At 53.8% G+C, this 12963-nt stretch overlaps 2 protein-coding genes across 3 annotated transcripts; one reads left to right on the top strand and one right to left on the bottom strand.

Moving 5' to 3' along the window:
- The first annotated feature begins 587 nt into the window (after positions 1-587).
- Positions 588-3906, top strand: GDF15 (growth differentiation factor 15). The gene is made up of 2 exons (XM_037992438.2): positions 588-943; positions 3019-3906. Exons 1-2 carry the CDS (start codon positions 667-669, stop codon positions 3666-3668), a joined length of 927 nt encoding a protein of 308 aa, XP_037848366.1. The 5' UTR covers positions 588-666; the 3' UTR covers positions 3669-3906.
- Positions 3907-5848: 1942 nt separating this feature from the next.
- LRRC25 (leucine rich repeat containing 25) lies at positions 5849-12354 on the bottom strand. 2 transcript variants are annotated; one of them, XM_007995791.3, is made up of 3 exons: positions 11918-12348; positions 10651-11438; positions 5849-6854 (listed from the first exon to the last, which is right to left on the bottom strand). In XM_007995791.3, exons 2-3 carry the CDS (start codon positions 11427-11429, stop codon positions 6716-6718), a joined length of 918 nt encoding a protein of 305 aa, XP_007993982.2. In that variant the 5' UTR covers positions 11430-11438; positions 11918-12348; the 3' UTR covers positions 5849-6715. The 2 variants fall into 2 exon arrangements, with proteins under 2 accessions (XP_007993982.2, XP_072872895.1); XM_073016794.1 differs by having other exon boundaries at positions 6414-6854; positions 10651-11292; positions 11918-12354.
- Between the last annotated feature and the right edge of the window lie 609 nt (positions 12355-12963).

Here is a 12963-nt window from a genome sequence, read left to right as displayed (position 1 = left end):
AATGTTGGAGAAGACTTTCTGGAAGAGGGGCTTTTTCCACAGAGTTTTGAAGAATGAGTAGGAGTTCTCCAGATGAGAATGAATAACTGCAATAACCAGTTTATCAAGCGCTTCCTATGTGTCTGGCCCTGTGCTTTACTCCTCATTTGACCACCTCTCCAATGAGAGTCTCAGTCCCTTTTTTCCTGGTGAGGAAACAAGCATGACAGAGAGGAATGACACATCAAGTTTGCCCTTCCTGGCTCCATCTATCCCGTTTTCCTCTGCTTCCTTTGTTTTTCACCATCTTTAGCCTTTGACCCCAACCAAAAAGAGAAGAGAGGAAATCCCATGGGCACAGACAGCCACTTCTTAAATTCCTGTCTGGAATTTTTCACATAGTAACAATGTCTTTTTTCCTCCAAACAGACTCCCAGGCTGGAATGGTGTCCTCATACTGAAGCCCAGAAACGTGCCCTAGCTTTACTAGGAGCGCCCCCACCTAAAGATCCTCCCCCTAAATACACCCCTAGACCCCGCCCAGCTGTGGCCACTGGAGTGTTTACTCTGCAGGCAGGGGGAGGAGGGCGGGACTGAGCAGGCGGAGACCGACAAAGTCCGGGGACTATAAAGGCCGGTCCGGCAGCATCTGGTCAGTCTCAGCTCAGAGCCGCAACCAGCACAGCCATGACCGGGCAAGAACTCCAGACACTGAATGGTTCTCAGATGCTCTTGGTGTTGCTTGTGCTCTTATGGCCGCCGCATGGGGGCGCCGTGTCTCTGGGCGAGGCGAGCCGCGCAAGTTTCCCGGGACCCTCAGACTTGCACTCCGTAGACTCCAGATTCCGAGAGTTGCGGAAACGCTACGAGGACCTGCTGACCAGGCTGCGGGCCAACCAGAGCTGGGAAGATTCGAACACCGACCTCATCCGGGCCCCTGAGGTCCGGATACTCACACCAGAAGGTAAGTGAAATCTTAGAGATCCCCTTCCACCCCAAGCATCCCCCATATCTAACCAGGGATTCCTCTTGTCTTGAAAAGCCCAGACCTACCTTTGAGCCTCAGTTGCCCTGTCTGTGCCCTGGGTAGGAACATCCTGGACCCCCTTGGGTCTAATGGGGTAGCTGATGCCTGATTTGCACCCACAACGTGGGAGGTTATAACCTGTTCCCAAATTATAAATGGGGAAACTGAGGCACAGGGATGCCAGGGACCCTACTGAATGTGCACAGCACCTGGGAAACCTGGGGACAGGGTCAGGTGTGGGATGTGGGCATGGTCCCTGACCTGGGCTGGGGCCAGGATCCAAGAGAAAGGATGGGGGTGTGGTGCATGGATAGAGGTTTGTGATGGGCAGAACCAGTTGGAGCTGGTCTGAATCTGATGCAATCGCTTGTCAAGGCACTGCTAAAGTCACATGCAACAAGTGACTTGTTAGGGGAGGACAGTATTTTCCCCATCTCTATGCCCTCCATGGGTAAATGCACTGAGGCTCCAGGGGTGCAGGGCACCGGGTGATGTCTGGGCTGCGGTGGGACCCAGGAGGGGGCAGGCAGAGGGGCGCACTCTTAGCCTGCCCTGACCCATCTGTGCTGTGTGACTCCAGGAAAACCTCTCACCCTTGCTGAGCCTGGCAACTAGGCCAAGACACCCTCACACCCCAGTCTCCCTAACACTTGTACCAGCCTGAGGGGCTGTGATTCCTAGAGGCTCAGTAGTCTGGAATGTGATGGGTTTGGTACTCATTTCTGGGGATTACCCCTGTAATCCCAGTACTTTGGGAGGCCGAAGTGGGAGCATCGCTTAAGGCCAGAACATTGCTGCCTGGGCAATATAGCAAGACCCCATCTCTACCAAAAAAGGTTTTTTTTTTTTGAGACGTCGGCTGGCTCTGTCGCCCAGGCTGGAGTGCAGTAGCAGGATCTCAGCTCACTGCAAGCTCCGCCTCCCGGGTTTTACGCCGTTCTCCTGCCTTAACCTGCGGAGTAGCTGGGACTACAGGCGTCCGCCACCACGCCCGGCTAATTTTTTGTATTTTTTAGTAGAGACGGGGTTTCACCGGGTTAGCCAGGATGGTCTGGATCTCCTGACCTCGTGATCCGCCTGTCTCGGCCTCCCAAAGTGCTGGGATTACAGGCTTGAGCCACCGCGCCCAGCACCAAAAAAGTTTTTTAAAAAAATTAGCCAGACGTGATAGTGCATGCCTGTAGTCTCAGTTATTCAGGAGGCTGAGGCGGGAGGATCACTTGAACCCAGGAGACTGAGGCTGCACTGAGCCATGCACTCCAGCCTGGGTAACAGCAAGACCATAATAAATAAATAAGTGAAGCAAGTAAGTTTTTGACTGCCAGAAGAAAAGCAGAGCCATGGTTGGAATCTTTGTCTGAATATCAGATATACATTAATTCCTTCAGGCATTTACTAAGCACCTATTGTGTGCCAGGCACAGTGTCAACCAAGCTGAGATTCTAAGCAGGGAATATGAATGACACACAAGGAAATAAAATAGAGTGCTTCCTATTTTAGGCAGGCTGGAAGGAGGAGGAGCCAGCCTTACTGAGATTCAGGGGAGAAATGCTCCATTTTTTTTTTTTTTTTTTGAGAGGGAGTCTTCCTCTGTTGCCCAGGCTGGAGTGCAGTGGCGCGATCTTGGCTCACTGCAACCTTCACCGCCCCGATTCAAGCGATTCTCCTGCCTCAGCCTCCCGAGTAGCTGGGATCACAGGCGCCAGCCACCACGCCCGGCTAATTTTTTTGGTATTTTTAGTAGAAGTGGGCGTTTCACCATATTGGCCAGGCTGGTCCTGAACTCCTGACCTCAAGTGATCCGCCCGCATCGGCCTCCCAAAGTGTTGAGATTACAGACTTGAGCCACAGCGCCCGGCCAGAGAAATGCTCTTGGTAGGGGAATAAACTTGTGCAAACGCGCCAGCGCCGTGGTGAGATCCAGCTTGGTGTGTTAGGGGAAATGGGCACCCCCGTTCCTGGAAAACGGCAGGCCTGTGGGTGACCAGCTTCCCTATCTGTCTTTCCCACAGTGCGGCTGGGATCTGGCGGTCACCTGCACCTGCGTATCTCCCGGGCCATCCTGCCCGAGGTGCTTCCCGAGGCCTCCCGCATTCACCGGGCTCTGTTCCGGCTGTCCCCGACGGCGTCAAGGTCGTGGGACGTGACACGACCGCTGCGGCGTCAGCTCAGGCTTGCAAGATCCCAGGCGCCCGCGCTGCACCTGCGACTGTCGCCGCCGCCGTTGCAGTCGGACCAACTGCTGGTGAAGTCTTCGTCCGCACGGCCCCAGCTGGAGTTGCACTTGCGGCCTCGAGCCGCCAGGGGGCGCCGCAGAGCGCGTGCGCGCAACGGGGACCACTGTCCGCTCGGGCCCGGGCGCTGCTGCCGTCTGCACACTGTCCACGCGTCGCTGGAAGACCTGGGCTGGGCCGATTGGGTGCTGTCGCCACGGGAGGTGCAAGTGACCATGTGCATCGGCGCGTGCCCGAGCCAGTTCCGGGAGGCCAACATGCACGCGCAGATCAAGACGAACCTGCACCGCCTGAAGCCCGACACGGTGCCAGCTCCCTGCTGCGTGCCCGCCAGCTACAATCCCATGGTGCTCATTCAAAAGACCGACACCGGGGTGTCACTCCAGACCTATGACGACTTGTTAGCCAAAGACTGCCACTGCGTATGAGGCGCCCTGGTCCTTAGACTGTGCACCTGCCCTGGGGACGCGACCTTAGTTGTCCTGGCCTGTGGAATGGGCTCAAGGGTCCTGAGACACCCGATGCCTGCCCAAACGGCTGTATTTATATATCTGCTATTTATTATTAATTTATTGGGGTGACCTTCCTAGGAACTGGGGGGCTGGTCTGATGGAACTGTGTATTTATTTAAAACTCTGGTGATAAAAATAAAGCTGTCTGAACCGCTCCCTGTGGTGTCCAGGATAAGGGAAGGTGACCTTGAGAAGATCCTCCTCTCCCTGGCTTCAGTTTCTCCAGGAGACCTTGGAGGGGGTGAGTGGAAAGGTTCAAGGAATGAGTGGCAAAGTGTACTTGGAGATGCCAGGCCATTGGAAGGTGCTTACGATACCTGTGGGCTCCAAGGGCAGCCTTGGCCATTCCTGACTCTCTGTCTCCATTTCTCTATCTCCCTGTTTCTGTTTCTTTTTTATTTTTACTTTTTTGAGATGGGGTCTCATTCTGTTGCCCAGGCCAGAGTGCAGTGGCACAATCACAGCTCACTGCAGCCTCAACCGCCCAGGCTCAATCGATCCTCCCACCTCAGCCACCTGAGTAGCTAGGACTACAGGCGCATGCCACCACGCCCAGCTAATTTTTGTATTTTTTGTAGAGACTGAGTTTCGCCAGGTTGCCCAGGCTGGTGTTTCTGTTTTGGGAACAGCTGAGACCTCATACCCTTTTAAGTCTCAGCTTCCCTCTATCTTGCCTCATTCCTCAGAACTTCTCTCTTTGGGGGCTGAGGCAGAGGTATCTGTCTCTCTCTCTGTCTCTATCACCATCCTGTTTTCTCTCCCAAGTTGGGAGTCACCTTTCCAAACACAGACAGCTCAGAGGCAAGTCTATCTGCCACCAAGTGCTTTGTTTTGTGGCACTGTCCTCAACCTGAGTGGTGAATCCCATCACTCCTCCTGTTTGTGGCACTTCCATGTTAGTGACACCTCATTCTTTCATATATAAAGAGCAGGGAGGAACAAATAAGTTGTGAAGAATATTTTCACACACACCACATCTCCCAGGTTATATATACTTCCTGTTTAGGATCTTAGAATTCCGAGGTGTGCTGAGTCCAGCCCCCTCCCCACACCAAACTGCCTGCTCACCCTGAATCTCTCAGAGGAATGGCGATGGGTGTCTTCCGGGACAGAGTACCCACTTCCAGCAGTGAAGTGTATCTGCTGGGAATGCTACCACCCACAGGCCAACCTGAATGACTGCAGGTTCCCCTTAACGTATTCAGTGAGTGCCCACTTTATGCCAGGCCCGGGACACAGCAGTAAGAAGACACAACAAGAACCACCCCACTTTGTGAAGTGAAGGGGACAAATGAGTAAATCCTAATAAAGTAGTTGATTGCAGTAAGATTTGTGCTGGGGATTCAACCCATCAGCTCATTAGTGAACGGAGGCAGAGGTGATCTAGACAGTTGGATGGGGAGGCCTCCCTGGGGAGGTCCCATTTGAGCTGAGACCTGGAGGAAGAAAAGCAGTCAGGGAGCGAGTAGTTGAGGGTGGACATTGCAAGTAAATGCAAACAGCAAGTGTAAAGGCCCTGTGATGGGAGCAGGCTCACTTCAGTCACAGCAAAGCTGGTGAAAATGGGCACCTAGGAGGCTTCAAAATTAAACTCAACACCAAAAGACAGCAGATGGCATCACTGGGTCTTTCCCCAAACAACAGCTGTTGTCTTTGCAAAGTACAGTGTTGGGCCTGTGCCTTCTCTGTGCCTCTCCAGGCTCTTGCAGAAGTTGGTCCACCCACCCAGCATGCCCTTTCCTCTCCAATTCTCAAACTCCTATGCATCCTTCAAACCCCACTGCAGATTCCCCTCTTACATGCAGCCTTATTCAAACTCATTCAATTGTCTCCATGTGGGGACTGTGCCCCCATTCTTCCCTTTGGCCCAGGCTTGATCTCCCAGGACTAAGGGTACTTGTCTCTAGTTCTATCTCCTCCAGATTGAAGGATTGGGCAGGGACCAGCTGATAGGAAACCCAGCTGAGTCATGAGCCTGAAAAAACTCTTGAAATACAGACGTCTGTGAGTCATTAACTCTGCCTGAGAAGAAACCAGGGACAGCTTCTCAGAGGAGGCGGCATTGCACCAGGATCTTGAAGGATTTTCTCAGAATATTAGAGCTAAAGCAATATATATACATTTTTATTTTGGGGGTGGTGTGGGCTGCACTGGGAGCCGAACCTGGAGATCAGGAACCTGGGAAGGGGCCCTGAGAGGGGCAGAAGGGAGGAATGTGGTCGGGCACGGTGGCCACGCCTGTAATCCTAGCACTTTGGGAGGCCGAGGTGGGCAGATCACTTGAGGTCAGGAGTTCGAGACCAGCCTAGCCAACATGGCGAAACCCCGTCTCTGTTAAAAATACAAAAATTCGCTGGGCATTGTGGCAGGTGCTGTAATCCCAGTTACTTGGGAGGCTGAGGCAGGAGAATCACTTGAACCCGGGAGGCGGAGGTTGCAGTGAGCCGAGATCGCACTACTGCACTCCAGCCTGGGTGACAGAGTGAGACTCGGACTCAAAAACAAACTAACAAACAAAACAACAACAACAACAACAACAAAAAACAAAACAAAACAGGGATGGGAGGTGGGGAGCAATTTGGGAATCTCAGATGGAGACTTGGTCTTAGAACTCAGAAATCCCCACCTTGAGGAACCCACTCACCCTGAGCCAGCAGCTTCATCAGCCTCAACGTATTTATTGAGCACTGCCTGTACATCCACAGGAGGGTGACGGCAGGATTCACACAGTGACCCTCCTGTCCCCTTGTTGGGGGTCTCTCCTCTTCCCCCTCTAGGAGCCAAGCGGGCTGAGGAGCGGCATAGGGGACAGGGAGGGGTCGGCAGAGCTTCCTGGGGCCTCAAGGATCCCTTCTGTCCCCATTCTTCAGATGGGGAAACTGAGGCCTTGGAGGAGTTAGGATGCCCTGAGTCACCCAGCAGGGACTGAAGGGGGTCTGGGTGGAGGTTGGGACATCTTAGGCTCAGCGCCCAGGGATCACGTACTCCTCTTCATCCATCGAGGCCTGGCCCAGTGCCTGCAGGTTACAGTACACAGGCTGGGAGGCCAGGTCGATGTCCTTGTAGTTCATGTAAAAGTCATTGTCCTCTGAAGGGTGAGCCCTGGGGGGACACACAGACCAGGGGTAAGTGAGGGAGGGGGAGGACTCAGGGGACAGGAACATGAGCTTTGAGAAAGTTCCAAGTGGGCCAGGTACTCTGGCTCACACCTGTAATCCAGCACTTTGGGAGGCTGAGGTGGGTAGATTACCAGAGGTCAGGAGTTCAAGACCAGCCTGGGCAACATGATGAAACCCCTGTCTCTACTAAAAATACAAAAATCAGCCAGGCATGGTGGCACATGCCTGTAGCCCTAGCTACTTGGGAGGTTGAGGCAGGAGAATCGCTTGAACCCAGGAGGTAGAGGTTGCAGTGAGCTGAGATCGTGCCATTGCACTCCAGCCTGGGAGACACAGCGAGACTCTGTCTCAGAAGATTAAAAAAAAAAAAAAAGAAAGAAAGAAAGCTTCAGAGTGGCTCAGTCCACCCCGAATATTTACATATCGGGAAACTGTGGCACGGGGTAGTTCTGATTCCCAGCAAGCCCCACCTGTCTCTGAGGAGTGGGAGGGGAGTGATTTAGGGAAGGTTCTGTGGGTGGAACGCTGTGGTCGGAGGACCCTGAACCCTTTTTCCTTCCTTAAAAATGAGATAGCGACCAGGCATGGTGACTCACGCCTGTAATCCCAGCACTTTGGGAGGCCAAGGCAGAAGATCTGCCTGAGGTCAGGAGTTTGATCTGCTTGAGGCCAGAGCCACTGGGCCATCCTGGGCAGCACGGTGAGACCCCATCTCTACAAAAAATAAAAAAATTATTCGGGCGTGGTGACATGCGCCTGGAGTCCCAGCTATTCGGGAGGCTGAGATGGGAGGATCGCTTGAGCCTGGGAGGTCGAGACTGCAGTGAGCCGTGACCACGCCACTGTACTGCAGCCTGGGTGACAGAGGGAGACCCTGTCTCAAAAAAACCAAAATTGAGGTAGCTGCTCATTATTACATTAAAATCTAAATTTTTATTTCCTCTTGAAAAATCGGAAGCTCTGGCCACATCAGTCACATGCACACAAGTGGCTACACCATACTGTCTGCCCTTCTGATGGGAAATATTTTCCACACCGAAGCAACTGACTTTGTGGCCCTCATACATAAAAGCAAGTCTCTGAGCCTCAGTTTCTGCATCTATAGAATTGGCCACGGAGCAGGGAGTTACTTAGGAATATTTGTTAAGGCCAGCAAGATCCCCAGAGAACTTTCCTGCCTCCTGAACATTCTAATTCCAGCCCAGCTCCTCTTGTAAAAAGGGCCACTGGCCCGGGTGCGGTGGCTCACACCTATAATCCAAGCACTTTGGGAGGCCAAGATGGGCAGATCACCTGAGGTCAGGAGTTCGAGACCAGCCTGGCCAACATGGCAAAACCCCGTCTCTACTAAAATTAGCCGGCCACGGTGGCGGGCACCTGTAATCCTAGCTACTCAGGAGGCTGAGACAGGATGCAAGAGAATCGCTTGAACCCGGGAGGTGAAGGTTGCAGTGAGCCAAGATCATGCCATTGCACTCTAGTCTGGGCGACAGAGCGAAAAAGAAAAGAAAAGAAAAAAAAAAAGGCAAAAGGGCCACTTTGAGTATATAGCATCTATCAGTCAATTATACTCTAGTATGAATTGCCCGCTAACACCTAAGGGGTTGTGGGGGGACAAACAGAACTGGGACGCAGGGTTTCTGTCCTGCCTTTTTTGACTGGCTATGTGATCTTGGACAAGTCATTTCCCTGCCTCCCAGAGCCTCCATGTCCGTAAGTGTAAGATGCAGGGTGGAAATGACACAGTCAATTCTAAACACAGTGTTTCTGGAGGCCAGGTACATAAAAGATGCTAATCCAGAAGCCTCGGGGATAGGGAGGCCACGGTGAACATCAGAGCACAAGCTGCTTTTGTGAGTCCAGTGTCTTCAACACCCTGCCTCAGATCATTTCTGCTTTTGAGTCATGTTTACATCTGCTTTGCATATTTTCTTCTTTCTTACCGACAGTCTTCCGATAGCCTCCCCAGCTCCTGGCACAGACTCTGCCGCCCAAACAGCCGTGGCTGTGGCCCCTTCCTGCTTGGCCCTCCCTGTTCCCCTCAGGCCTCAGCTTTCAAGTCATCCCTTCTCAAAAACCATTCACAGCAAATTCTCTGTTCTTTCCCGCCTCTGGGTCTCTGTCCCTGAGGGTCCCGCCCCTTGAAATTCCCTCCACTCCCTTTTCCACCCTAGAAAAGTTTTTCTTTTCTTCTTCCTCTTTTTTTTTTTTTTTTTTTTTTTGAGACGGAGTCTCACTCTGTCACCCAGGCTGGAGTACAGCAGTGCGATCTGGGCTCACTGCAACCTCCACCTCCTGAGTTCAAGTGATTCTTCCTGCCTCAGCCTCCCAAGTAACTGGGATTACAGGTACCCACCACCATGCCCGGTTGATTTTTGTATTTTTAGTAGAGACAGGGTTTCACCATATTGGCCAGGCTGGTCTCGAACTCCTGACCTCGTGATCCTCCCGCCTTGGCCTCCCAAAATGCTGGGGTTACAGGCATGAGCCACGGTGCCCAGCCTAGTTTTTGTATTTTTTAGTAGAGATAGGGTTTCACCACGTTGGTCAGGCTGGTCTTGAGGTCCTGACCACTGACCACTTGGGCCTCAAAAAGTGCTGGGATTACAGGCATGAGCCACCGCACCCTACTCCAACCTAGAAAAGTTCAACTCACTTGTCTAAGCCCAGCAAAATCATCTAGAAACTGGCAGCGGTGGCTCACACCCATAATCCCAGCACTTTGGGAGGCTGAGACATGAGGATCACTTGAGGCCAAGAGTTTGAGACCAGCCCGAGAAACATAGCAAGACCCCCATCTCTACGAAAAATACAAAGATGATTTGGGTGTGGTGGCAGGTGTCTGTGGTCCCAGCTACTCTGGAGACTGAGGCAGGAGGATCACTTGAGGCCAGGAGTTTGAGGCTGCACTGATCTGTGATCATACCACTGCATTCCAGCCTGGGCAACAGAATGAGACTGTCTCAAAAAAAAAAAAAAAAAAGGTCATCTAGTGGTGACGGGACTTTGTAGGGCACCTCCTTAGCATCTCATGTGTGTCATGGGGTAAGGGAGGGCTGTCCCCATTCTATGGAGACAGACATGGAGGTTCAGAGACAGCCTTGGGTCACACGGGACCTGGGCCTATGCTGCTGACTGCCACCGCAGAGCCCCAACTCCATTCAAGCAGTTGCCTCCTGTCTCCCCATCCTTGGCCACCAGAAACTGGGTTTACAGGTCATGAGGGGGAAGCTTGTCCCATATATGGGAACTCATTTAATTTTTACCCCCAACACACTATGAAGGGGACTGTAGTTCTCCCTTGTTTTACTTTATTTTACTGATTTTATTTTTGAGATTGAGTCTCACTCTGTCACCCAGGCTGGAGTGCAATGGCACGAACTCAGCTCACTGCAACCTCTGACTCCCAGGTTCGAGCGATTCTCTTGCCTCAGCCTCCTGAGCAGCTGGGACCACAGGCGCTTGACACCATACCCGGCTAATTTTTGTATTTTTAGTACAGACGGGGTTTCACCGTGTTGGCCAGGCTGGTCTCGAACTCCTGACTTCAAGTGATCCGCCTGCCTTGGCCTCCCAAAGTGCTAGGGTTACAGGTGTGAGCCACCACGTCCAGTCTTCTACCCATTTTATAGGTGAGGAGACTGAGGCTCAGAGAAGTAAAACTACTCACCTAAGATCCTACAGCCTGCAAGCAGCAGAGCTGGGATTTGAACCCCGGCCATCTGGGTGTGGAGCCTTACTATTCACCACTTTGACAGGTGTCTCTATGGGTTACTTACCCTTGTTCAACCCACTGGTGCTCGGCTGCTGGCTGGCCCACAAACATGTTCTCATAGTCGGGAGTGGAGGGGCGGGGTGGCGTGGCCACTTGGGGCTTGGGGGTGCTCCGGCTGCCATACCGTGGTTGGAAGCCTAAACTGGGCTTGGGCCTATCCTGAGCAGGCCAGGGCTTGTCCAGGTCCCGGCTCCTGGCCACTCGGCATCGCCAGAGTCTCCAGGCCAGCATGGGGCCAGCGATGGCAAGTACGAGAAGCAGGCACCCACTGACTGCCACTGCCCCAATGGTTGCAGGGGCCAGGCCGGGGGCGCAGCTGACCTCCAGGAAGGCAGAGAGATTGTGCTGGAAGCTGGTTGTGTCCCAGCAGAGCAGAGGCTTCTGGCCAGAGCAGTTGTCTCGCCGGACCTCGTGCCAGGACTCCAGGGCACAGCTGCAGTCAGCCCTCAGGTCAAGGTCACAGCGGGCAGCCAGCGCCCCATCCACACGGGAGAGCGGGTTGTGTAGCACGTTCAGGACCTCAAGCTTCTGCAGGTGGGCAAAGAAGGTCACTGGAAGCTCTCGCAGGCCGTTCCCAGACAGGTCAAGGAGAAGCACGTTGCTGGCCCGCAGAGATTGGTTGAGGGGCAGGCTCAGGCCACGGCCACTGAAATTCAGGCACATGGCACTGAACTCCGTGTTCCAGTCCACATCGGTGGAGGGCATGGTGCATGACGGTTCCTGGCTGTCTGACTCCTGCAGCAGCAGCGGCAACAGCAGCGTCCATGCCAGGGTGCCCCCCATTCAAGCAACCTACATAGAGACACCGGAATCCTAGCCCTGACCTCAGCCCTGTGGTCGCCCTTGCCTCCACCGCTAGTGTTTATGATTATACCTTAGACCAGTTCAAGCCGCTTCTGAAATGGTACAACGCAGCCCCAGTCTGGTTGCCTCCTTTGGCTGCTGGGCTGCCTCAGTCTCCCCTTCTGGGAAATGGGTAGGTAACCCCCGTGCCCAGCAGGCTTGGAAGGCGAGGAAGAGACCCGGCCTAGTTAACCCTTTCTTCTACGTCCTGAACATTTGGGGCGCCCTCGTTGGCCAGGACGGGACCCTATGCAAATAAGCGGTTGTCTCGGAAACGGCCCCGCCCCTTGATCCCGCTCCTAGTATCTCCCAGAACCGCGGGTCCTGGGAAGTGCTGGGATAGGGGGGAGTGGGGGCTGCTGAGAGGGTCCTCCCAGGTCTGATTTGCAGTCCCTGCACAGGTGCAAGTTCTAGAGCCTCAGTCCTACCTTTTGGGTCCTACTGCCACGCTTTTGCCTCGGTGGTGCTGGAAAAGCGACGGCGCCCAGAGGCTGCGTCCTGGCCCACCTGGACACGGGGGCCGCAATGGACAGCACCCTCCGCAGCGCTGCTGGGGTCGCCGGCGTTCCTCTGGCTCTGCACCCAGCGACTCAGGGGGAAGAGGAACTGGTATCTGGGTGGAGTGCAGAGGGGAAGAATGAAGACAGAGATCCGCCCCCTTGCAGGGCCTCAAAGTTCTCATGAGAGGTGGATGGAGGGCAAGGGGGAGGGGTGGCCCAGGGTCCCGCTTCCCTCTTGCTAGAACCCAGTGACTTCATGTCCTCTATTAGCACCCCAACCGACAGCCACCTCATCAATTCGCTTCTCGATCTCAGCTCAGTTGGCTCCCACCTCATGCAGTCATTTATTCATTCAACAAACATCACCCACGCTGGGCCCCCAAAAGGACTCAGCCCTGACCAGGTCCTCAAGGAGCTATCTTAAGGGAGGACAGAGTTGGACATAGACACTCATAGTCCCATGCAGTCAAGGAAGGTCCAGAGGGAAAGACAGGGTCCTGGAAGGCTTCCTGGAGGAGGAGGCATTACCAATGGGGCTTCAACACATGAGTAGGAGTTCACCAAGATTCCTCAAACCTATAATTGGCTCTCCAAGCTCCTCCAAGCCCCTCCCACTGAGTTCTTGCACAATGGCACCTCTGTGCTGGAGGGGACAGTGAGGAGGGCTCCCAGCAGCTTGAGAAAATGTAGCTGGCTGGGATAGCATGGTTAGGAGTGGAGAGGATAGAAGGAATTGGTGGCAGGGGAAGAGGTCCATGTGGAGCCAAGGAAGGTGTGTGGGCAGAGGGGCACTGGCTCAAGAAGTCCCTCTGGAGTGAGCCTGGTGTCTGGGGTGGGCAACATGGGGAGGAGGCTGAGGTTCCAGAAGCAGACGGGGGCCTGAGGCAGACTGGAGGGTTAGTAGTGACAAAAGTGATACCGGGGAGGGGTGGCCTGGGAGATGGTCTCACCTGAACCTGGTGTCAGGCGGACTA

Source organism: Chlorocebus sabaeus, chromosome 6, assembly GCF_047675955.1.
Source record: "Chlorocebus sabaeus isolate Y175 chromosome 6, mChlSab1.0.hap1, whole genome shotgun sequence".
Lineage (NCBI taxonomy): Eukaryota > Metazoa > Chordata > Mammalia > Primates > Cercopithecidae > Chlorocebus > Chlorocebus sabaeus.
This window is presented reverse-complemented; position numbering and strand designations above follow the sequence as displayed.

Excerpts from the sequence above, each read along its gene's own strand:
- LRRC25 (XM_073016794.1), bottom strand. The coding sequence starts at position 12,171 with ATGAGAACTTTGAGGCCCTGCAAGGGGGCGGATCTCTGTCTTCATTCT. Across the intron at positions 11,293-11,917 it reads GTGGCAGTAGGACCCAAAAG|TGGCCGTGGCCTGAGCCTGC; the intron begins GTAGGACTGAGG and ends CCTGAATTTCAG. Across the intron at positions 6,855-10,650 it reads CACCAGTGGGTTGAACAAGG|GGCTCACCCTTCAGAGGACA; the intron begins GTAAGTAACCCA and ends GTGTCCCCCCAG.
- GDF15 (XM_037992438.2), top strand. The coding sequence starts at position 667 with ATGACCGGGCAAGAACTCCAGACACTGAATGGTTCTCAGATGCTCTTG. Across the intron at positions 944-3,018 it reads CCGGATACTCACACCAGAAG|TGCGGCTGGGATCTGGCGGT; the intron begins GTAAGTGAAATC and ends TCTTTCCCACAG.